Here is a 24000-nt window from a genome sequence, read left to right as displayed (position 1 = left end):
AAAAAAAAAAAAAAAGAAAGAAAGTGGAGTATTGGGGGTGCCTGGGTGGCTCCGTGGGTTAAAGCCTCTACCTTCAGCTCAGGGTCCCATGATCCCAGGGTCCTGTGATTGAGCCCTGCATTGGGCTCTCTGCTCAGTGGAGAGCCTTCTTCTTCCTCCCTCTCTCTCTCTCTCTCTCTCTGCCTGCCTCTCTGCCTACTTATGATCTCTGTCAAATAAAGAAATAAAATCTTAAAAAAAAAAAGTGGAGTGTTGTATTGTGTACCTTATTGTATACCTTATGTTACTAGGAGGAAAGAATGAGATGCATAGGTAAAACACATCCCATGTTTGCACTCTTTACATATCCCTCCTCTCTACGCAAGGCTACAATTTCCCTATTGTTTCTTGTTCTTTTGACCTGCTTTCTTTCTATAACCAACTATGACATTTGTGACAAGGCTAGCAGTCAACCCATAAAGGGAGAATTGTGGGGAATTTGCGTGAAAACTGGCCAGGAGAAAAAGGGCTGTTACTGCATGAAATTTCTGAAACATAGGTCCCCTAGGCAGTAATGCATTTTCCAGGTTTAAAAAGGAGTTGGGGGGCGCCTGGGTGGCTCAATGGGTTAAGCTGCTGCCTTCGGCTCAGGTCATGATCTCAGGGTCCTGGGATCGAGGCCCGCATCGGGCTCTCTGCTCAGCAGGAAGCCTGCTTCTCTCTCTCTGCCTGCCTCTCCATCTACTTGTGATTTCTCTCTGTCAAGTAAATAAATAAAATCTTAAAAAAAAAAATAAAAAGGAGTTGGGGTCTACAGACTATTGATAACTGTATAACTTGAATGAATGTCCAGGGAATTATTCTGAGAGGCAAAAAATGCAATCCCAAAAGGTCACCTACTATATGATTTTATTTATATAACATTTTTGAAATGACAGAATTTAAGAAATGGTGGGTGAATTAGTGGTTGTCGGAGGCTAAGGGTAGGGGAGGGGAGTAGTGGTCTAAGAGTTTAGCAGGAGGAATCCTACGGTGTTCAGCTGCTCAGTACCTTGACTGTGGTGGTGGATACATGAACCTACACAGATGGTAAAATTAATACACAGAATTGAGTACGAATAAAACTGGAGAAGTGTGGAAAAGATTTGTAGATTGTATTAATGTTAGTATCGTGGTTATGATCTGATTATTCTAGTCGGAGAAAATGTCACCACTGGGGAAAACTGGGCAAAGTGTAAAAGGGCTCTCTCTGTATTATTTTCTACAACTGCATGTGAGTCAATAAAAAATTGTTGGGTTCTATTAGATACTAAATTTGTATATCAGTTCTGTTTCATAAGCTTTTTGTATGTGAGAAAAGGAAACAGTAACAAAAGTAATACCTGCTTGTCACTCGAAATAATCTGCTCCCACACTGGCCTCTGTCTTTTAAGATGCCCCTCTCCCGAGAGGATAGCCGTCTGGCTCTTCTGTTCCCATGGCATAGACTTAATGAAGAGGATGGTGGCAACTTGCAGGCTATTACATTAGAGAGCAGGAGATATTCCCAGGTGCCCAAGTCTGTGGGCCAGCACCGAGCACCATTACGTGGACTTTTTTCGTTTGTTTTTTCCACAACCCTATGAAATAAGTGCTTTTCTTGTCCGTGTCTTTCACATGAGCAAGCAGAGGAGCAGGATTTGAAAAGGACTCTACGATCTTCCTCTTACTATCCTAGGGAATTTGGGTTTGGTCCTTATTTTTTAAAAATTGTGATAAAAAAATTGTGGTAAAATACACATCACATGGGATTTTGCATCTTACCCATTTTTAAATGCATAGTTCAGTAGTATTAAGTCTATTTATGTAGTTGTGTAAATAATATCCAGAAGTTGCAAAAATTTATCTTGTAAAAGTTAGTCGGTACCCCTTAAATAACAGCTCCCCATTTCTCCTCTCCCAGCCACTGGCAAGCAGCGTCAAACTTGATTTGTATGACTCTGACTACTCTGGGTGTCTTTCATAAGTGCACTCATAAAGTATTTGCCCTTTTTTTTTTTTTTTTAAGATTTTATTTATTTATTTGACAGACAGAGATCACAAGTAGGCAGAGAGACAGGCAGAGAGAGAAGAAGGGAAGCAGGCTCCCTGCTGAGCAGAGAGCCTGATGCTGGCTTGATTCCAGGACCAGGACTGGGAGATCATGACCTGAGCCCAGGGCAGAGGCTTTAACTCACTGAGCCACCCAGGCACCCAGTATTTGCCTTTTTGTTACTGGGTTATATCACCTAGCATAATGTTCTTGAGTTTCACCCATATTGCAGCATATGCAGAATTTCCGTTCTTTTGAAGGTTGGTTTAACATTCCCTTGTATGAATACAGCACATTTTGTTTTTCCATTTATCTGTTAATGGACACTTTAGTTGCTTCTACCTTTTGGGCACTGTGAATAATGCTATTCTGAACATGGGTGTACAGATATCTTTGGGACCCTGCTTTCAGTTCTTTTAGATGTATCCATGGAAGTGGAATTTCTGGATCATTGCATTGCCCTCATTTTGAAAACCACATAGACAGCAGCCACATTTCTAGGGATCTCTCTTCTATAGCTTATTCCAAATTTCCCTCGACTAGAGATGACAAGGTTGGAATTAACAAGAATGTGGTAATGGGATTAAGTGCAGGTGTGTTTTTTTTCTTGTTTTGTTTGTTTGTAACTGCCTAAGAGGTAGGAAGTTAGTGAAAGATCTAATAGAATTATATCATGTAAGATTATGCATTTAATTTTAAAAAGTCTTTTAGGAAATTTGTTATTTATTACCACGGTTGGGAATATTTCTCGTCACTGTTTGAGAATGCCTTTTTAAGAAGAAAGCCTTTTCTGTTTTAGGTTAATACAGAAGCTGAACCAGCAGACGATATTACAAGTTTCCTGTGGCAACTGGCATTGCTTGGCTCTTGCAGCTGGTAATATAGCATTGAAATACATGCTAATGTTATGTTAATTTGGGAACCATTTCTCTTGGCCTTTGTGTGTGAAGTTATCTAACTGGACCCCTTTACCACACTGGTCCTGTCGGACAGTGGTGTTTCTCAGACAGCCTTTGTGCTGCTCATACCTTTTTTGGGGTGTGGACAGTGAAGGAGGTATTCATCACTGCTCTCTCAGGGAAGGATGAGAAGGAGGCAGGACTGAACCTCAGTGTTCTTGAACATATGGAAGATTGGTTTTTCTTAGCTTTAGTCATTCTCAAGCTCCCAAATAAGTGAAAAGGAGGGAGGGAGTTAGGGAAATCTAAGTTCACAAATAATACTGTATTCCATGTTAGAATAAATTTGATGGGAAATCTGTACCAACATGCCATGCTTGATGCTCTGTGAGATAGTCCAGCTCGAAGCCTGGACCTCCTGAGTCCTGGGGTTCATGATCTTGGTGTGGTTAGAATTAGTTCAGTTCCCTTAGTGGATCTAAGCCCGGTAACTGGCCTAGTCACAACTAAATTAGCTTACACGTTTAATTTTTTCTTTTCTTTATATAAATGTTAATAGCCTTTGAAGGGCAGTAAGATTCAATTTATCTCTCTGTTGTAATGACAAATGGGAGTTTTGGTTTGGCAGTCTTTTTTTTTTTTAAAAGATTTTATTTATTTATTTGACAGAGAGAGAGATCACAAGTAGGCAGAGAGGTAGGCAGAGAGAGAGGAGGAATCAGGCTCCCTGCTGAGCAGAAAGCCCGACGAGGGGCTCCATCCCAGAACCCCAAATCATGACCTGAGTTGAAGGTAGAGGCTTAACCCACTGAGCCACTTAGGTGCCCCAGGTTTTGGCAGTCTTCATAGCTTGAAGTGTCTCTGTCCCTTGCTCTCAGGAGGGTTTGGTAGGTTGAAGGGGAGCAACTAACAAATGATTCTCCTGGGCCACTAAGTTGTTCTTACGAGGTTATTTTTGTGAAAGGAACTTGTATCATGTCTGGTAACACCAGTCACCCTGTCTTTATTTCAGATGGTCAGTTCTTCACATGGGGAAAGAACAGCCACGGGCAACTGGGCCTGGGAAAGGAGTTCCCCTCCCAAGCCAGCCCGCAGAGGGTGAGGTCCCTGGAGGGCATCCCCCTGGCTCAGGTGGCTGCAGGAGGAGCTCACAGCTTTGCCCTGTCTCTCTCAGGAGCAGTTTTTGGCTGGGGGATGAACAATGCAGGACAGCTAGGGCTCAGTGATGAAGAAGGTAAGTAAAGTCTTTGTATGTATCTCTTTAGTTCAAAAACACTTTCATCTGTTTAACACATGCTTCTTGAGAATCTGCTGTGCACTGGCCCCATGTTAGGTTCTAAGGGTGCAGGAGTGAACAGAACAGATGATACGCTCGACTTTGTGGAGACTGCACGCTGGTGGGTGGAAGTATAGTACGTCAGATGTGTTTGAGAGGATGGTGTCCTGTTTTATATAAGGTTTCCAGAGAGGGCCTTTTTGATAAGATGTTTGAGCAGAGCCCAAAGGAGGTCAGGAGGGAGAAAGGGGACATGTAGCTATCTGGGCAAAGAACGTTTCAGTCACAGGGAGCGGGGTGTGTGGAGTCTGTACTGTGGGAAGATAGGTGGTGTGTTCAAGAGGGGAATGAGCGAGGGAAAGAACAGCAGAGCTGCTCAGAGAGGTAGTATAGGCACGATGATGTGGGGCCATGGAAGGCAAAGGAAGAAGTGTGGCTTCCGTCAGTGAAAGGGGAAGACAGTGAATATTTTGAGGAGAAGACGGATCCAATTTAACTTTGGTGAGCGCAGGCCCCAGGGAAGCTGGAAGACCAGTTTGGAGGCAGTGGGAATGAAGTTGGTTATGAATATACTGTGAAGGGGGGGTCAGTTGGTTTTGCTCATCGTTGGGTATGTGGTTGAAGGAAAGAGAGGAAAAGTGGGAGGATGAAGTTGCCATTTATGGAATGAGGGAAACTGTGTGTGTGTGTGTGTCTGTGTGTGTGTGTGTGTTGGGGGCTGGCGAGTGGACAGCGTTGGGGAGTGTGGGGAAACCATGCATTAGGTTTTAGATGTGTTCAGAATGAGGTGTACATTAGATACTCCAGTGGATGTGCAGGAAGAAAGCTGCGTATGTGTCAGGGATCCAGGAGGACCCAAAAGTCACGCTAAGATAGTTGTGTACGTTTCATCTCAAGACTAATGGGAGTGACGTTCTGATTTTTCTCTTATTGTAGATCGAGAGTCTCCTTGCCATGTGAAACTCTTACGAACGCAGAAAGTCGTCTATATTAGTTGTGGAGAAGAACACACAGCAGTCCTTACAAAGGTAAGGGACTCAGAGTGTTTGGGTTTGTTCTGTGATGGTTTGGTGTTGGGTATGGCACAGATGAGGATTGTTACTCGATTAGTTTTGATAGCATCTTTTAGAGTAGTGATGGTGTTTAAAAACAGTTCAGTATAAATAACCTTAAAGTATAGTATACAGCAACATTCTGTGTTCCTCTAAAACCATTTAAATATGTGAAAAATACAGAGCAATGTACCTCATGTCTTAGAATTATCAACCTCTTTTTTCTAAAACTATCACATGCAGAGAGAACGAAAATGTATTTTTATATTGAACAAATACTGTTAAAGATTCACTTTAGTAAAATGTCTTAACATTTCTTCAAGCACAGCTTTTAAAGAGTAACTAACTGTGGTGAGTGCTGTGAAGTGTGTAAACCTGGCGATTCACAGACCTGTAACCCTGGGGCTAAAAATACATTATATGTTTATAAAAAAATAAAAAAAAATTTTTAAAAAGTAGCTAACTGTTGAGAGTAGAAGGGGGGTGGGGTTATGGACATTGGGGAGGGTATGTGCTATGGTGAGTGCTATGAAGTGTGTAAACCTGGTGATTCACATACCTGTACCCCAGGGGATAAAAATATATTATATGTTTATAAAAAATAAAAGTTATTAAAAAAAGGTAAATGATATCTTAAACAGTCATCATTGAAAAAAATTTTAGAATAAATTCATTTGTAAAGGAAAAAAAAAGTAGCTAACTTACCAATGGGTTGTGGAGCATTTAATTTCTTATATATGAGTGATTGTGCAAAGTCATCTCATTTCACCTATCTCTGTTTCCCCTCATTTTGTTTTGCTTCCTAGCACATCATTGTGCTTTGGAAATTTGCAGATGGCACATGGTCCCTTGAGCAGTGCTGTCTTTGGTCCATAAAGATGTAGTTCTTAATTTCTTTTTTTTTTTAATTACTTTTCTACTTAATGAACATTGCAAAGAAGGCATTTTGGTGAATAATCAAGTGAGTGTCGTGTTCTTGTACACACTGTTGTGATATGAATCTTGTGTACAGAGGCTTTTCAAGGGGTGTACTCAAAACTCAGAGATACAATGTAGTCATGTCATGTTTTTCCCTTGTTAGAGTGGAGGTGTGTTTACCTTTGGCGCGGGTTCCTGTGGACAACTTGGACATGATTCCATGAATGATGAGGTTAATCCAAGAAGAGTTCTGGAGCTGATGGGCAGTGAAGTAACACAGATTGCTTGTGGCAGGTGAGTGCCCTGAAGAGCTTCCTAGTGTCTGTTAAGACCTTGAAATGAATCTTGTCTTTGTAATGACAGAGCATGTGGTTAGACTTAATCATTAACAATTTTTTTAAAAGATTTTATTTATCTAAGAGAAAGAGAGAGAGCAGGGGGAGGGGCAGAAGGAGAAGCAGACTCTCTGCTGAGCCCGAAGCCTGGAGCCCGGATGTAGGGCTCAATCCCAGGACCGCTGGTATCATGACCTAAGCTGAAGGCGAAGGCTTAACTGACCAAGCCGCCCAGGCACCCCTCTGACTACCAGCATTTTAAGAGATCTTGGCTGCATACACAGCTACAGTGAAATTTGGAGAAAGTCTGATCTGAGTAGAGTGTGGCAAAGACAGGTTTTGGATGAGGGGAGCAGGATGGGGACATGAGACTTATTTTGGGATAAAGACTAGCAGGGAAGAAGACATGAAGAAAGGAAAGTGAGAGAGCCTCAAAGGACTTCTTGGAAATTTTGCCTGGTCTACCCTGCTTCTTCCCTGTCATCTCAAAGGCCTGATGCAGCTGGTCATTCAGCCTTTTCCAAGTGCTGCCATCTTCCTCATTGCTTAGAGTCTTAGAGATAATGGAGAGCCAGCCACTGCAAAAACAGTCAGAAGTCAGTGTGGGGCATTTCTAGGGGGTACCCAGAGACAGTGCTGTGCTCGTGTTGGGGGGCTCAAAGTCAGTCTCAGTGTATATCACTAGCAGTAGAAACTATGCTGATACATGAATTTATTTTTCCCCAGACAACACACCCTAGCCTTCGTGCCTTCTTCTGGACTCATCTATGCATTTGGTTGTGGAGCAAGAGGTCAATTAGGAACAGGGCACACTTGTAACGTTAAGTGCCCATCCCCTGTGAAAGGGTACTGGGCCGCTCATAGTGGCCAGCTTTCAGCCAGAGCCGGTAAGAGCGATTTTCATTGGAATGTAATGTTATTTTATATTATAACAAAATATTGTTTATAGAGCACATATCTATATATGACCTTGGAGTCTTTTGGAGGAAATGCATATGAGAGCTTTTTTTTTTTTTTTTTTAACATTAATCTACAGTTATTTGAGTAGTTACTATGCATGAGGGTCTATAATTGAGATACTAGAGATCTCAACTGAGAGTAAGCAAAAAAAACCCAAAAACGTTATTTTGGCCCTAGGGACCTTGGTAGTGGTGTATAAGTTTTATTTGTTATTATTGCTGTTAATAAAAGTTAATGTTTATGTAACTAAGCTCTATTACTTACTTATGCTAAGCACTGAAAACAACCTTAAGAATTAGTGGTTATTATTTCATGTTGTAGAGGGGGAAATTGAGTCTTAAGGAGGTTAAGTAACTTGTCAATATCACAGAGATTTTGGGGGCAGGAATTAAAACTAGGTCTGCCTCACTCTAGAGCCTGTGCTCAATGCTTATGCTGTTAGTTTCCTTTTGCTTTTGCTATTCTGGTCATAACATGACATGATTTCTTTTTATGCCATTGTTTTCTTCTCTTAAAAAAATAGTTAAATAACACAGTGTTCATTTCATTGGAAATCAAAGTAAGTCAGTCACTCAGTATGAATGACTTGAAATAATGAATCCAGCAGCTGACAAGAAGCTGGAGAGTCATTAAAAAGAAGTGTAATTTAATAATAACTTGATTTTGAAGACTATAAAGTGACTTATGCCTTGATTAGGATTTTTTTTAAACAATAACTACCGTAAGTTTCCTATTAGATTATAAGAAACTTACGTGCAGGGGACTGAGTCTTCTTTGTAAAACTTGTATACAGCACAAGGCCTGGCACAGACTTCTCAGTCAAGAAAGATTTATGGAATGAATATATGAGCATATAAAAATGCAGTGGAACTCAAAATACAAAATAAATAAGATTTGGTTTTGGTGATGTTCCCCAAAGTAAAAGAATGGCTAGGTGTCCTCTGCCATTTGAGAATTTCTTTTACACCAAGGTGTTGTAGACATGCCGGGAATGCATGTATTTAAGAAAAAAAAAAAAAAAAGCAATTTCATAAACTCAGGTGTTGTATAGGTTAATTTGAAATCACAACTTTTTGAAGTTTGATTAGAACCTAACTTGTGTGATCATAAATTTGTGTTTGGATGTCTGCCAAAATGATTTTATAACGTAAGTAGGTAAATTTCAATTCATCATGTAAAGGCTGTGGTTTTAGGACCCTTCATGGGAGTGTCGGAGCACAGAGGAGGGCATCTAGGAGTATTCCGGTTAGAGGAAGTTTGAGCTGTGTCTTAAAGCCTGATTTGGAGTTAGGCAGGTAGAGGACTGTGAGAGAGTGGGCAGTAGTGAGTAGCACAGAAGCACCGTGGCCGCCGCGCTGTAGGAGGCACTGTGGTGGAAAGTACACTGTGCACTGAGGGTGGTGGAAGGAAAAGATGTAGAGACGGGATAGTGCGGTGTATTGGGAATGAAAGCAATGTTGGCGGTGTTGGAGGGCCACTGTGGATGGGAGATAAAGCAGAGAGTAGGAAACGGAGGTCCTTGGAGGACAAGCGTCGTCCTGGAGGGGCTGGAGAACAGCGCACTCAGACAGTGTTACTGTTGATATCAGTGACTTTTATTTATTCATTTTTTAAGATTTTATTTATTCATTTGACAGAGAGAGACAGCGAGAGAGGAAACACAAGCAGGGAGAGTGGGAGAGGGAGAAGTAGGCATCTGGCCGAGAGGGAGCCCTATGCAGAGCTGGATCCCAGGATCCTGGGATCATGACCCGAGCTGAAGGCAGAAGCTTAACGACTGAGCCACCCAGGCTCCTCTAGTGACCGTTTTAGACTGCACATCAGTGGCTGGAAAGATTAGAATGAAAAATGGAAACAACATCCTAGCTTGCTGTTGGGGAGGGGCTGGGGTAGAGTTGGAGGGGAGTATACCATTTTGTACATTTATTTTTAATTGAAGTAGAAACAGTTTTGGGCACAGAGCCAGGAGAGGAGGTTTCTTCCTTGACATAAATAAAATGGATAGGAAAGCAGTCTGAAGCATATTTTGGAGTATTAGGAAAGGGGATCAAGGAAAAAGCTTAATTACTGAAAAATATGCTCTTGAAAAAATTTTTTTGACAGATCGCTTTAAATACCATATTGTTAAACAAATCTTCTCTGGAGGAGACCAAACTTTTGTACTTTGCTCCAAATATGAGGTAAAAAATTCTTTCGACTATTATTTTGGGGGTGGAATAATGGTGAACCAGTATTTATTTTAATAAATAATTACTTGAGAGCAATATTACTCTTTGTTTCTACCAATTTTATCTTATTAAGGTAAACCAACTGATCTTGAAGATGTTCTCTCCATTTTGCTTCCTTGAAGTGCCAGTAATTTTCCTGGTATTTTAATCATCGAGTTCTAATTTATAATTTAAAATCATATGTTTATGTCTACATTTATTCCAAAAGATATTTAAGGAGGCCTAGAGAATTTATACTTTGGCATTATTTGACTTTCCCTTTCTTCCCTATTAGGTAGCAACAAATGATGGGTACTTGAGAATTTAGTGGGTTTGTTTGATGTGATTGAGTATATGCTAAATATAAAAGAGATGATGCAATATTAAGATATCCTTTATTATTTATCATCTGCTCATAACACCACACTAAAATTTCACATTGTGTCCTTCGTCACTCTAGTGGGTAAGTCAGGAAGAATGATGTTCTAGTATCTTTCAGCATTGCAGGTAGAGGAGAATATGGTCCAGGTAATAATCTGTGACAGAGCAATAATCCCTCCCCTCCTCCTGGACAAGGGAAGTCATTCTGAAACCTGGAACACAGTTCTGTTTTCAGCCCTCCACTCCCTTCCTTGCTTTTGGGCACCCTCCCCTCCCCTCCCCTCCCCACCCTTCCCCTCTTCTCCCCTCCCCCACCCGATTTTATTCAACCAGCTTGTAGGGAGGACCTACTATATATCGTGCATGGATCCTTACCCTCTCATGGAACAGCAGGGAAGAGCTGTTTGTGATGATAGAGGAGTCAGAATTGGTTGGGAAGAAAATAGGAACTGTGGAGACTGGTGGCCCCTTTGAGTCCTAGAAATTCTCCCCATTCATCTGATACTTTGCCATCTTTAAATACACAGTGTTCTTGCCTTCTAGTCAGTGAAAGTCCGTGATTTGGTAGAAGAGGTTATGCTGGAGCCTGAGGCTGCAGGTTGGACAGTGGAAACTGACAACTAGATATTTTCCAGGTCAGGAGCCTGGAGAAGGTTCTGTTTAGTGCTGCCATCTGGGGTGATTTGGAACTGCTGCTTTAGACCTATTTTGGGCCCAGCTTCAGTGCTTCACAGAGAAATCTTGAGGAAAACAGAGATTATTTTGCATTTCTTCAAAATGCCAGTGAAATAAAATACAAAAAGCACTGAGTCTCTGTAGGATAGTAACTTTTCGATAAGTAGAGTTTGAAGCATTCATTTCCCTAAGAAATTGACTTGAATAATATTATCCAATTTTAATTTGCTTATGAAAGCCAGTGTAAAAGTCAGTTTTATACTTTTATAAATATGAGATCTGATCTAAGGGGTTGTTTTTAAAATGTATTGCAGTTAGCACCATTGGGACTAGAAAACAACATTGATGCAAAGGATATAAAATAATGTCATATTAGAGAAATAGGACAGTGAAAAGTTAAACAACTAATAAGAGTGGTCTGCATTAAAAATATAAGATAACAAAAAAGAAACTAAAAGTTGACTATCCCTTAGGAAGGTGTTACTCTTTCTCTTTAAAAGTGGAGGCTGTCTCCATCAGAAAGGATGAATACCCAACTTTTGTAGCAACATGGACGGGACTGGAAGAGATTATGCTGAGTGAAATCAGTCAAGCAGAGAGAGTCAATTATCATATGGTTTCACTTATTTGTGGAGCATAACAAATAGCATGGAGGACAAGGGGCGTTAGAGAGGAGTAGGGAATTTGGGTAAATTGGAAGGGGGGGTGAACCATGAGAGACTATGGACTCTGAAAAACAATCTGAGGGGTTTGAAGTGGCGGGGGGGTGGGAGGTTGGGGTACCAGGTGGTGGGTATTATAGAGGGCACGGACTGCATGGAGCACTGGGTGTGGTGAAAAAATAATGAATAATGTTTTTCTGAAAATAAATAAATTGGAAAAAAAAAGTGGAGGCTGTACATATTTACCTAGACACTGTGAAACAGACAGTTTAGACACAGTTTAGACTGAGAAAATCACGTGTTTTCTGCGTTACCATAACACCTGAAGAATCACTTAACGACCTAAGAGAAAGCGTCTGTATTATGATAGGCTCCATTTTTATAAATGCAACTCCTTCCGCTAATGCCAGGTCTCAGGTAGAAGAGGGGAAGAGGAGAGTTGCATACGGATACTGCTTTCCTACATTGGATTCCACGTCTTGGCAATTTAGGGAGTGCAGGGCATAGTCCCTCCTTTTCCTTTTATGTTGTTTGCTGCATAGGCTTGAAGAGGGAATGTGCTTAGGATGTTAGGTGTGCTTGTTTGTGCGTGTTTACGCTCATATGCCTGCGAACCAGCCTAGGTGACATAATTTTCTTTTCCCAACGGTTATTCTCAACCTTGGTTGCCCACGGAAATCACCTAGGGGATTTTAAAAAAACACTGATGTCTCTCAAGACTCTGATTTAGTTGGTCTAGAGTGTGACTTAGCCGTCAAGATTTTGAAAGCTCTGGTGATCCAAAGTTGGGAAATGCCTTAGATCAAATTTTTTTTTGGCCTGTATATAATTAGAAGGCACAGAAAATTGATAACCTTTTCTTGGGTCTTTAAGTGATTCTGAGATTATACTTCAAGTCACCTGTAGTTTATTGGATGTATGATGAATAATAAGAAAATAGTTCCATATTTATTTTATAGTAAGTATGTGTTAGATACTTTCTGCTATGTTCAGCTTCCCTGTGAATGGGGAGAGTCATTAAAAAGTAGGCAACAGTAGTTTTAAGACCAGGGTGAAGGGGCAGTCTTGCTTGTTTCCAAGTGTCCGCTTTATCTTGTGATTTTCCACTTTTGTTCTCTTATAACTGTCTGTGGCCATTTTAGTAAAGTATGATCAAGACCCAGATGATCAGAAATGTTGGCAAACGTTTCCAATTTGTTACTTGTTACATGTGCTCTTTCTTTCCCCTAATTATGATATCTTAACTCAAAACTAGGGGATGTAACCAAGAAAATTTACTTTGGAAGTTGTCTTTTTAAAAAATTTTTTTAAATTTTTTATTAAGATATAAGGTATTATTAGCCCCAGGGATACAGGTCTGTGAATTGTCAGTTTACACACTTCACACCATAGCACATACCCTCCCCAATGTCCATAACCCAAACATGGAAGTTGTCTTTTTATGTGTCGGTACAAAGAAGAAAAAAAAAACAATCATCTTATGAATTGATGGATGAATGGTTTAATATAATTGTTTCTTATTTTTCTAGTGACAGTTATGGGGATATAAAGCACTTTCAACTTTTTCTTAGTTCTATATCAGGAACAGGATTTGGGAAATATCAGTTGAATAAGATACATTTTAGCAAATAAAAGTGCTTATTTTTTATTTTATTTTTTTAGATCTTTCTGAATAAAGGATATAGAATGCTGTGCAGCACTGGGAATTTTTTATCATTTTTAATTTTTATTTATTTATTTATTTTTGCAGTGAGAATGGGTTTATTTTTTTTAAATTTATTTTTTATTTATTTTCAGCATAACAGTATTCATTATTTTTGCATCACGCCCAGTGCTCCATGCAGTCCGCGCCCTCTATAATACCCACCACCTGGTACCCCAACCTCCCACCCCCCCGCCACTTCAAACCCCTTAGATTATTTTTCAGAGTCCATAGTCTCTCATGGTTCACCTCCCCCAACTCCCTTCTCCTCTCTAACTCCCCATGTCCTCCATGCTATTTGTTATGCTCCACAAATAAGTGAAACCATATGATAATTGACTCTCTCTGCTTGACTTATTTCACTCAGCATAATCTCTTCCAGTCCCATCCATGTTGCTACAAAAGTTGGGTATTCGTCCTTTCTGATGGAGGCATAATACTCCATAGTGTATATGGACCACATCTTCCTTATCCATTCGTCCGTTGAAGGGCATCTTGGTTCTTTCCACAGTTTGGCGACCGTGGCCATTGGGGTACAGATGGCCTTCTTTTCACTATATCTATATCTTTGGGGTAAATACCCAGTAGCACTGGGAATTTTTAAGGTGATTATTGACATGTCCTTTCTGCTAGCTTTCTTATAAATGTATAACTGTATACCTGGAACAAGAAATTGAAAGGCATTAAGCTTTCATAGATTACACTGTACATTATAACTGAACTTTTTAATGATATATTTTGTCGGAGTTAGTTGAATAGTTATGGCAAACGATTACTACCTTAAAAACCTTGAGGTTATAGAGATTCAAAGCAGAGGGGAAAGAAGTGTGGAAAAGCCATATTGGGCTTGTTTCTCTGGTGAATAGTCTCTGAGACTGAGATTTATGTTGAAAAAGTTTTTCGGGGTGGGGGGGTAGAAGGGCATCTATTTGGGGATGAAGGAGGTGGGGTTGGGCAGAGGGAGAGACTGCAGGTCAGTGTAACAGAGGCCTCAGCCAGTCTCCTTGGGAGCTCTGAGGTCAGGTTGGCTTTTCCTCAGTCCTGAGTAGATGGGAGGGAGCTAGGCCTTTGTACTCCACCTCTTCCTCCCACCAGATGTTGAAGGGGTGAACCATTAGCACCGGAACTTAAGAAATTCGAAATGCATTCAGAAATTCGAAATGCGGAGAGCAGCCCAGCCGTAACTGTCTGGAGCTGACACCTGCAGTGGTGAGGGAGTGAAGAGGGGTATGTGGGCAGTGTACCCCCGCTCCTATGAAACCCAAAATGGAGAATATGTCAGCAGAAAGAGAAAAGATCCATCCTACATAATTTCTCTTTTTTACTGTTTTATTTAATCCTCTAGAATTCTTCCCCTGCCGTTGACTTCAGGACGATGAACCAAGCACATTACACCAGTTTAATAAATGATGAAACCATAGCAGTTTGGAGACAAAAACTCTCAGAACACAATAATGCAAATACAATCAAGTATGTGGCTGCTTGTTTTCATTTTATTTTTTCCAGGGTATATTGGAATGTTCTAGCTTAGTAATTTCCCTTACTTCCGTATTGAGGTTGTAAATATACATGGAATTTTTTATTTTAGGGAATCCTTTTTTTTTGGCCACATATTTCTTGAGGGTTTAGTGTCCTTAGGCCCAGAAAACACAATAGATTGTTCCCCCATTCTCTCAGAGTGTGTCCCTTAAACTTACCTTGTTCAGATCTTAAAAATTCTGACTGATGAAGGTGAGTTGGCCTTTCTGCTAAAAAAAAAAAAGCTCAGGGTTATGGTTGTTTGCCCCCAAGAGTTTCTTCATCTGCATAACCCGAAGTATCCCAAAAGTAAGACAGCTGTTATCTTACCTAATCTTGAATAATATGTAGCATTTTTACATTGAAAATGATTAGCTGAGATGGCACTTTAATGTCAGGTTGAGAAAATAAAGTGAAAAGGATTGAAGCCTTTGACCAAGTTTATTTTGTTTTATTACTTTTTTAAAAAGATTTTTATTTATTTATTTATTTGACAGAAAGAGAGATCACAAGTAGGCAGAGAAGCAGGTGGAGAGAGAGGGGGAAGCAGGCTCCCTGTTGAGCAGAGAGCCCAATGTGGGGCTTGATCCCAGGACCCCGGGATCATGACCTGAGCCAAAGGCAGAGGCTTTAACCCACTGAGCCACCCAGGTGCCCCTGATCAAGTTTATTTTAAAGGAGAATTCTGTCCTGCACATTTTTATGCGTTTTCATTGACTTTCCTTAGCATTTTCATTTTTCTGCAGAATCTAGTAAATGAATGAATCACACTCTGTCTACTCAGTGGTATACACTGAAATGGGTATAATACATCTTGCTTTGTGACATAGAGTATAGTAGGGCAAATGACCAGGGCCCTAAACTTTGGGGTATACCAAGGGATCCTTGGGAATGACCTCCAGCAGCTAATGTCCTCAGAGTTTCTCTAACCCTAAGTGGCTCTGATAGGGAATTCAGTCTGGGAGGATGTAGGGGTAAGGGAAGGGGACAAGACTCATCCAGGTGCCGGCAGGTGGCTTCCCCTTTGCTGGGACCTTGACAGTTGACTCATTCGAAGTTTTCTTATTTATAAAATGAGGGGATGGAGGAAGTGATCTCTAGAGAACTTTCTTGAGCCAGATTCTTTCATTACCAGCAATTACCGCAACCCCCTCCTTAACCACGTTTTTGTTGTATTTCTTCCCTTTTCCATATATAACTGAGAGGGTCCAGGACTCTTCACACACAGCTTTTTTCTGGGCCCTCAGAAACTAGCTGTTTTCCCAGAACCTCTGTTATATAGGTAATAGGGATAAACACTCATTTTCACTTTCTTTCTCAGGTAGGAAACGCGATAGAAGGAAATGGTTGTTCATTTATTATTTTGCAAAGACAATTTCTGTGTTTGGGAGATAACAGCTGAGATTTTCTTTTGTGATTATATGTTTGGAGATGAGCCGGGGAATATCTTAGATGGTTGATGGTGGAAGGATGTTCAAGATGATAATCAGTGCAAGAGTCGTTCTTTCAGTCGCTTTGGTACTTTTGATTTTAACACGACTTATGGAAAATTTAAGTACTTGTCCATTTTGAGACACAGTGTTTCTCCACAACAAGTGTACATTTTCCAGGGATTCATCTGGGTAGGAAAGCTGCTGTTAATGAAATCCTGGACTAGATAACTAACCTGTTCTTGAGGATTGAATAACTATTTCTTTGTGATTATTAAAGGCTTGCCCATCTTTTTCTTTCTGAGCAGTGGTGTTGTTCAGATCTTATCTTCTGCAGCCTGTTGGAATGGAAGTTTTCTTGAAAAAAAGTAAGTGATTTAGAATCTTAAAAAAAATACCCACATGTGATGCAAATACTTACTCAGCAAAGGCTGTGAAAGACTTCTGTTCTCTTTGATGTTGGTTGGCCTTAACTCAGTGGATAGGCTGATGATTTGTGCAAAAATTGGAATGCCTAATAATGATGAACGAGAGGATGTCAGGAAGGGCAATGCTGATTCATGCCTGGTTGGCAAAGATTAGCAAAGAGCGAGACTATCTCAGAGAGAGTTGATGTAATCAACAGCAGGATTTCTTAGGGCATTCTAAAATGTTATCCCCAACGTGTGTACCATATTTGTTTTTAAATCCTTAATTCTTCAAGTAATCTCAGTTTCATTGGATTGCTTTCCCAAAGGTTTTACTCTTCTCAAAAAGAGCGAGCTTAGGGGGATGTTCCAAGGAAGCTGTAGGAGCTCCTTGGACTTAGGTCTAGCTTAGTTCACCAGGGTGTGCCATTTGAACTGAATTTCCAAGTAGTAAATGGCATTTCCTTGCTTGGCCTTATCACTTCTGCAAATATACCCCTTGGGAACCTCATGCAGCAGAGCTCTTTGAACTCTGGTGATCCCAAGTCCTGATCATCTCTAGTCCTTTTTTGCCAGTGACCAGGTGAATGAAATCCCAAGAAGATTTAGAATTCAGTTCTGTGTGTGAATCCCACTCCATCCCCCACCAAAAATTTATGTCCCTACTTGGGTTGCCAGAGGTCAATTCAGAAACTCTCTTCAGTTTCAGCTAGAGATTGCCAGGTCATGTACTTATTTCATTAGGGTGGCTGAAATGAGCTCTTCCAGTTTATTTCAGACTTAGTATTTAGCCTTTTCCTCCAGGGAAAATATCCTGGATTGTGCTGATGTTGGTCTTTTAGGACCATGGTTTTCAACTGAGGGGACATTTAGCAATGTCTGGTGACATTTTTTGGTTGTTCCAATGGTGGGGGGTAATACTACTGGCATCCAGTGGGTAAAAACCAAGGGTGTTGCAAAGCACCTCACAATCCTATCCATCCAACAAGGAATTATTTGGCCCCAAAAGTCAATAGCACCAAGGCTGAGAAACCTTGTTCTAGAAGATTAGGTTTTTATGAAGGGTTGGAACGGCCCTTAGCCAGATTTGTCAGGCTATTCATCTTTAGTTTCATAAATTCCATAGAGATGTGGCTAAAGTCTTTTTTTTTTTTTTTTTTTAACTGACAGCTGTGCTATTTCAGGAGTCCTGCTTATGTAGTTTATGCAGAATGCCTCACAGGAAACCAATTAAAGTGAAGACCATTTTTACAAAGCATAAATACATTTAGATAACATAGATAAAATATTTTGTCTTCTCTTAACAGCATGGCAGAAAATACCTCAAAGCATATGGAAGGTTACATAAAGGACACCAGAATTCATTTCTGTGTTTGGGGTAGATTTATTTTTAGAGTAAAAATAACAAAAGACCCAACAAACAAAGCCCAAGCATCTTTTTATTTGACCATTTAAGTTTCAGTACATATAATTATGATTTTTTTAATGTTAGAAACTCTACTTATGTTTTTATAAATTACAGCATTGCTGTCAGATGGTGTTAAAACTGTTTGAATGTGTCCATTACTCATAAACAGTAGCCTCTTTTGCAAATGCAGAGTTCTTTTGTAATTAATAGATGTGGTAATGTTCAAGAGTAGGAATTTAAGAGATATTCTCTAAAGGTCTCTAAAAGGCCAAGATTTTATTTAAGCTTAGAAAAAAATGATTAGTTGCTAGGAAGTTAAAAAAACAGTAGTGGTGAAATTAGTCCTTGGGTGTATGTAATTGTATCCCCTGTGTAAACTCAGAGAGACACTAACTTTGTATTTGTTGTAGATCTGCTTTTTTAAAAAAATTACTGAGAAAAGCTTTAATGGAAGTTTGTTCTGCCTGCCGTTTGTTCATGAGTGGGCCGGTTTGCACAGGGGGTGTGTTTTGCCCCTCAATACGGCATCTATCTCTAGGTCAGTGTACCAAAATTACAGAAAAAGGCAAAAATTCAAGAATAAATCAGGGAAATAACACTCTGCTTATAAATTTCAAGATAGCCTCAACTGGAAATGATGATCCTTGCTTGTACTTCGAATGGAAAGAAAGAAAACTTGAAAATTTTAAGATCATCTTGACAAAGGGGTTCCAGAGCTTGATTCTGTTGGGCTTTCTTGAAATGTAGTTTTATTTGCCTTTTTTTTTTTTTTTTTTTTTTAAAGATCTAGTTATTTGACAGAGAGAGACACAGCAAGAGAGGGAACAGGAGCAGGGGGAGTGGGAGAGGGAGAAGCAAGCCTCCTGCCGAGCAGGGAGTCTGATGCGGGGCTCAATCCCAGGAACCTGGGATCATGACCTGAGCGGAAGGCAGATGTTTAACGACTGAGCCACCCAGGCGTCCCTGAAGTGTAGTATTTTTATGCAGCTTGTCCGCTAGGTCAACTTTAAATCCAGTCAGTAGGGACAGACTATTTTGTTTCCCATTTCTAATTCCTATCAGAGTGTTTGCTTTGTTTTCTTTTATTACACACTTTTAAAATTTTTGTTTAGAATTGATGAACATTTTAAAACAAGTCCCAAAATCCCTGGGATTGACCTGAACTCAACGAGAGTGTTATTTGAAAAATTAATGAGCTCTCAACACTCCATGATTCTAGAACAGGTAAGTTCCTTACGTTTACAGAGTGTATTTTTTAAAAACATTTTTCATTGCAGTGATTCAACTTTCTTCTTTAAAATTATGTTTATTAACATATAATGTATTACTTGCCCCAGGGGTACAGGTCTGTGAATCATCAGGCTTACACATTTCACAGCACTCACTGTAGCACATTCCCTCCCCAATGTCCATAACCCAACCACCCTCTCCCTACCTGCCTTCCCCCGGCAACCCTCAGTTTGTTTTGTGAGATTAAGAGTCTCTTATGGTTTGTCTCCCTCCCGATCCCATCTTGTAGTAATTCAACTTTCAAGAGAAACAAAGAGTAAGATAAAAAGGCAAAAATCTTGTATAAATCTTAACTCTAAAATATTCACTTTGGGAATTTGACCTTCCTTTGGCTTTCTTCTTAGCTTAACTCTTTCTAAGCAAATGCCCTCCCAGAGTAAGGTCTGCAGGGGTGGGGATCTTTGGCTTTTTGTTCCATTGATGTATCTCTTGAGTGCCCCGGTGCATATACCGAGTGAATGGGAGTTGAGATATCGAATACCTTATGGATTTAGAGGTAAGGTAACTAAATCTCAGGCATGTTAGAATTTCTCAGTATTCTTTTCTCTCATGCAGATCTTGAACAGCTTTGAAAGTTGCCTAATTCCTCAGTTGTCGAGTTCACCACCAGATGTTGAAGCCATGAGAATCTATTTAATACTACCGGAGTTCCCCCTGCTCCAGGATTCCAAGTATTACATAACGCTGACCATTCCCCTGGCCATGGCCATTCTGCGGCTGGATACAAACCCCAGCAAAGTATTAGGTGAATTTGCGAAACTCAGTACCAGTGGTTTTGTACTTTTTATTTTATTGGTGTGACCATTGGCTCTCAGTGGACTGAGAGCCGAGAATCTGTTTGTTGCCATTTAATATGCTTACCATTCAGATCTTACCTTTCTTTGCTGCTTGTCCTCTAACTGGCCATATTTGCACGATGAGCAAATTGAACCATTATTTACGTTATTTGAGATGATTCATGCCAGACTAATCTTGATTTTTAAATATTCACAAGGTTAGATTATCCAACTTTAAACTACTTTTTTCACCTCCTACCTTTGCTAGTCGTTAATAGCATCTCAAAAAATAATGTCCCTCTGTTGCACTTTCTCCCTTACCTAATTTAGGGGGTGGGAGTGAAATGAACAGTTTGGTGTGATGCACAGGTCTCCAAAAGAGGAGAGGAAGAAAATGACCTAGTGGAGACTTACCCAATGTTTGTTCTGTTTTTCTTTTTTAGGACAGTTGAGTCCACACTGATTTTTGCAGGCCACGGACACTTTGCTGAGATAAGAACCTTCCGTTCCTCAGTGAATTGGAGAGTGTCTCTCATGGGAGTAGCGCCTGAGATGTTTTTGTTAATCAAATGCAGAAAGTCTGTCACCTGGCTTTTCCCTTTTACTTATTTATTTATTTTTCTGGTAAATTTTTTTTTCAGGTGTTCATTGCAACTCAGTAACTTCTGCGTTCCATGTGGACTAGGATGTTACTTGAGTGTGTCTCCCCATGAGTAAAGAGACCTGTGTTCCTGAGGATGGAATCCCGGCTTTTCCATATTGCTTCCACCTTTGCAGAAGATTTAAAACAGAAATAATAAAGCACTAGGAATATGTTAGTCCTTCATTTTGCTTTTTTAAGATTGAAGCCCCGAGGGGCATATTTTTTCAGGTATTCTAGTAGACTGTGAGGTAGAGGATGGCGATCTCCGAAGGAACATTACCTGATGTTTAAGTTTTGGGTTTCGTTTTTGTTTTTGTTTTTAATTTTAATTTTTTCTAGGTAGGGCCATGCAGAGAGATCAGAGTTGTTCAGTTTTACGCTTGTTTTTAACTGCTAATTAAAGTAATTTAAATTTAAAAGAATAGCCCAAAGTGTATGGAAAACACTGCAGGTACCCATTCACACAAAGATTCATGATTATCAGTATTTTGCCCTTTCTGTTTTCTGTATTCCCCCTACCACCACCTTTTATATTTTTGCTGAAATATTTTTTAAAAATAACAGACATCCTATCATTTCATCTGCTAAGTATTTCAATATGGCTGAATTCACTTCTGACAATGTAGAAAACAATGCTTGAGCCTTCTTGTCTGGTTATGAGAAAGCACGGTTTGGGGAAAAACAGAAATAGTAGTTTTCCACTAACATCCCCTTTGAAGGGAGTGTGTGATTGCCCTGTGTTCAGGGGCATGTGGTCCTTTGCATCCCTGGCACAGCATGTAGGTGGAGGCAGAGGTGAGGGGGGCAGCAAGAATGAGGAGAAGTGAATGCTCCTGCCCACAACAGGTACCTCAGCATCTTGTCCATATGGACCTTTGGAACTGAATTTCTAGCTTAGCTCTCTGAATGGGTCTTGGAAGGGGAAAAAAAAATCAGATCAAGCATTACACAAAAAGCTCGAGGGATTCTTTTGTAGCTCCTGCTCTCTCCAGAAATGCTTTAATGGATTCTTTTTAAAGTCAGCTTTGGGAAACCGTATTTTAGACTAATGTTCATTTTTTAGCTGGAGCGGTTTTTAGCTAGTAGGCAGAAGACATAAACACTCGATCAAGGATACATGCTGAAATATGTCTTTTCTTTCTTTCTTTCTAAAGATAACTGGTGGTCTCAGGTATGCCCAAAATATTTCATGAAGCTGGTAAACCTCTATAAAGGTGCGGTCGTTTATCTACTGAGAGGAAGAAAGACATTCTTAATTCCTGTACTGTTTAACAATTATATTACAGCAGCTCTCAAGCTCCTAGAGAAGTTATATAAGGTGAGCACAGAGAGGAGCCTGTGGGGAGAGGGCTGAGTAGATGGTAGGCTCAAATGTCCTACTGAGGTTTTCCATGGAAAGCCCTCTTTGACTTGTCTTGGTTTTAATTTTCTTTATTTCATTCCTCATCAGGTAAATCTCAAAGTGAAGCATGTGGAGTATGATACCTTTTACATTCCTGAGATTTCCAGTCTTGTGGACATTCAGGAAGACTACCTCATGTGGTTCTTGCATCAAGCTGGCATGGTAAGAATTCATGTAAAGCAGATTTTAAAGCTTTAGTCTTTTCTCAGAGTACAAATTTGGGCAAGAAGAGCACATCTGAGCCCCAGATTTGTCCCGGACTTTGGTATTAATGTCACAGTGTTTTGGCTGGCTTGGCATTCCTGAAACTTTTAAAGTGCTCTGAGAAATCATAAGTGGTCAGTAAGGAGTCATAAATGGGTAGTCAGCCCGAATGGTTCAAATCTTAATTAGTTGGCCAACATTTTATTTATTTATTTTAAGATTTTATTTTATTTTGTCAGTGTTCCAAGATTCACTGTTTATGCACCACACCCAGTGCTCCATGCAATACATGCCCTCCTTAATACCCACCACCAGGCTCACCCAACCCCCACCCTCTCCCCTCCAAAACCCTTAGTTTGTTTCTCAGAATCCACAGTCTCTCATGTTTTGTCTCCCTCTCCAATTTCCCCCAACTCACTTCTCCTCTCCATGTACCAGTGTCCTCCGTGTTATTCCTCATGCTTCACAAGTAAGTGAAACCATATGATGATTGACTCTCTCTTCTGGCCTTATTTCACTCAACATAATCTCTTCCAGTCCCATCCATGTTGATACAAAAGTTGGGTATTCATCCTTTCTGATGGAGGCATAATACTCCATTGTATATACGGACCATATCTTATTTATCCATCTGTCTGTTGAAGGGCATCTTGGCTCTTTCCACAGTTTGGCAATTGTGGCCATTGTGCTATGAACATTGGGGTACAGATGGCCCTTCTTTTCACTATATCTGTATCTTTGGGGTAAATACCCAGTAGTGCAACTGCAGGGTCATAGGATAGCTCTGTTTTTAATTTATTAAGGAATCTCCACACTGTTTTCCAAAGTGCCTGCATCAACTTGCATTCCCACCAAGAGGGTAAGAGCGTTCCCCTCTCTCTGCATTCTCTCCAACACTTGTTGGGTTGATTCTTTGTTTTGTTGACTGTTTTCTTTGTTGTGCAGAAGCTTTTGATCTTGAAGAAGTCCCAAAAGTTCATTTTTGCTTGTTTCCTTTGCCTTTGCAGACATGCCTTTTTTTTTTTTTCTATTTTTTAAAGATTTTATTTATTTATTTGACAGAGAGCAAGCAATCACAAGTAGGTAGAGAGGAAGGCAGAGAGTGGGAGCCAAAGACAGATGCTTAACCCACTGAGCCACCCAGGCGCCCCTGGAGACATATCTTGAAAGAAGCTGCTGCGGCTGATATCGAAGAGATTACTGCCTATGTTCTCCTCTAGGATTCTGATGAATTCCTGCCTCACGTTGAGGTCTTTTATCCATTTTGAGTTTATCCTTGGGTACAGTGTAAGAGAATGGTCGAGTTTCATTCTTTTACATATAGCTGTCCAGTTTTCCCAGCAGCATTTATTGAAGAGACTGTCTTTTTTCCACTGTATATTTTTTCCTGCTTTTTCAAAGATTATTTGACCATAGAGTTGAGGGTCCATATCTGGGCTCTGCACTCTGTTCCACTGGTCTATGTGTCTGTTTTTGTGCCAGTACCATGCTGTCTTGGTGACCACAGCTTTGTAGTAAAGCTTGAAATCAGGCAACGTGATGCCCTCAGTTTTGCTTTTCTTTTTCAACATTTCCTTAGCAATTCGAGGTCTCCTCTGGTTCCCTACAAATTTAGGATTATTTGTTCCAGCACTTTGAAAAATGCTGGTGGAATTTTGATTGGGATGCGTTGACCAACATTTTAAAAATCAAGGTATCTAAAGTATTCACACTGGTAGGAGCAGCAAGTAAGGTTGGTGGTGGCTGGGGCCTGAGGGAAGGGAAATGGAGAGTTGTTTAGTAGCTATAGAACTTCAGTTTTGGAA

General features: G+C 40.2%; 1 protein-coding gene across 4 annotated transcripts in view; it reads left to right on the top strand.

The window, feature by feature from the left end:
* HERC3 (HECT and RLD domain containing E3 ubiquitin protein ligase 3) overlaps positions 1–24000 on the top strand; it is a 123657-nt gene that overhangs the window by 56315 nt on the left and 43342 nt on the right. For 2 of the 4 annotated variants that reach the window (XM_044224518.1, XM_044224519.1), the window contains exons 5-16: positions 2850–2926; positions 3962–4183; positions 5162–5253; positions 6359–6489; positions 7257–7417; positions 9594–9670; positions 14463–14587; positions 16374–16433; positions 18993–19104; positions 19726–19915; positions 21744–21907; positions 22040–22153. In XM_044224518.1, coding sequence (XP_044080453.1) covers positions 2850–2926; positions 3962–4183; positions 5162–5253; positions 6359–6489; positions 7257–7417; positions 9594–9670; positions 14463–14587; positions 16374–16433; positions 18993–19104; positions 19726–19915; positions 21744–21907; positions 22040–22153 — 1525 coding nt within the window. Of the gene's footprint in view, positions 1–2849; positions 2927–3961; positions 4184–5161; positions 5254–6358; positions 6490–7256; positions 7418–9593; positions 9671–14462; positions 14588–16373; positions 16434–18992; positions 19105–19725; positions 19916–20389; positions 20759–21743; positions 21908–22039; positions 22154–24000 lie in introns of those variants that run through there. The other 2 variants (XM_044224521.1, XM_044224522.1) reach the window with 2 other exon arrangements.

This window comes from Neovison vison, chromosome 11 (genome assembly GCF_020171115.1).
Source record: "Neovison vison isolate M4711 chromosome 11, ASM_NN_V1, whole genome shotgun sequence".
In the NCBI taxonomy this organism is placed as follows: domain Eukaryota; kingdom Metazoa; phylum Chordata; class Mammalia; order Carnivora; family Mustelidae; genus Neogale; species Neogale vison.
The sequence above is the reverse complement of the archived record's forward strand: the minus strand, read 5'-3'. Positions and strand labels throughout refer to the sequence as shown.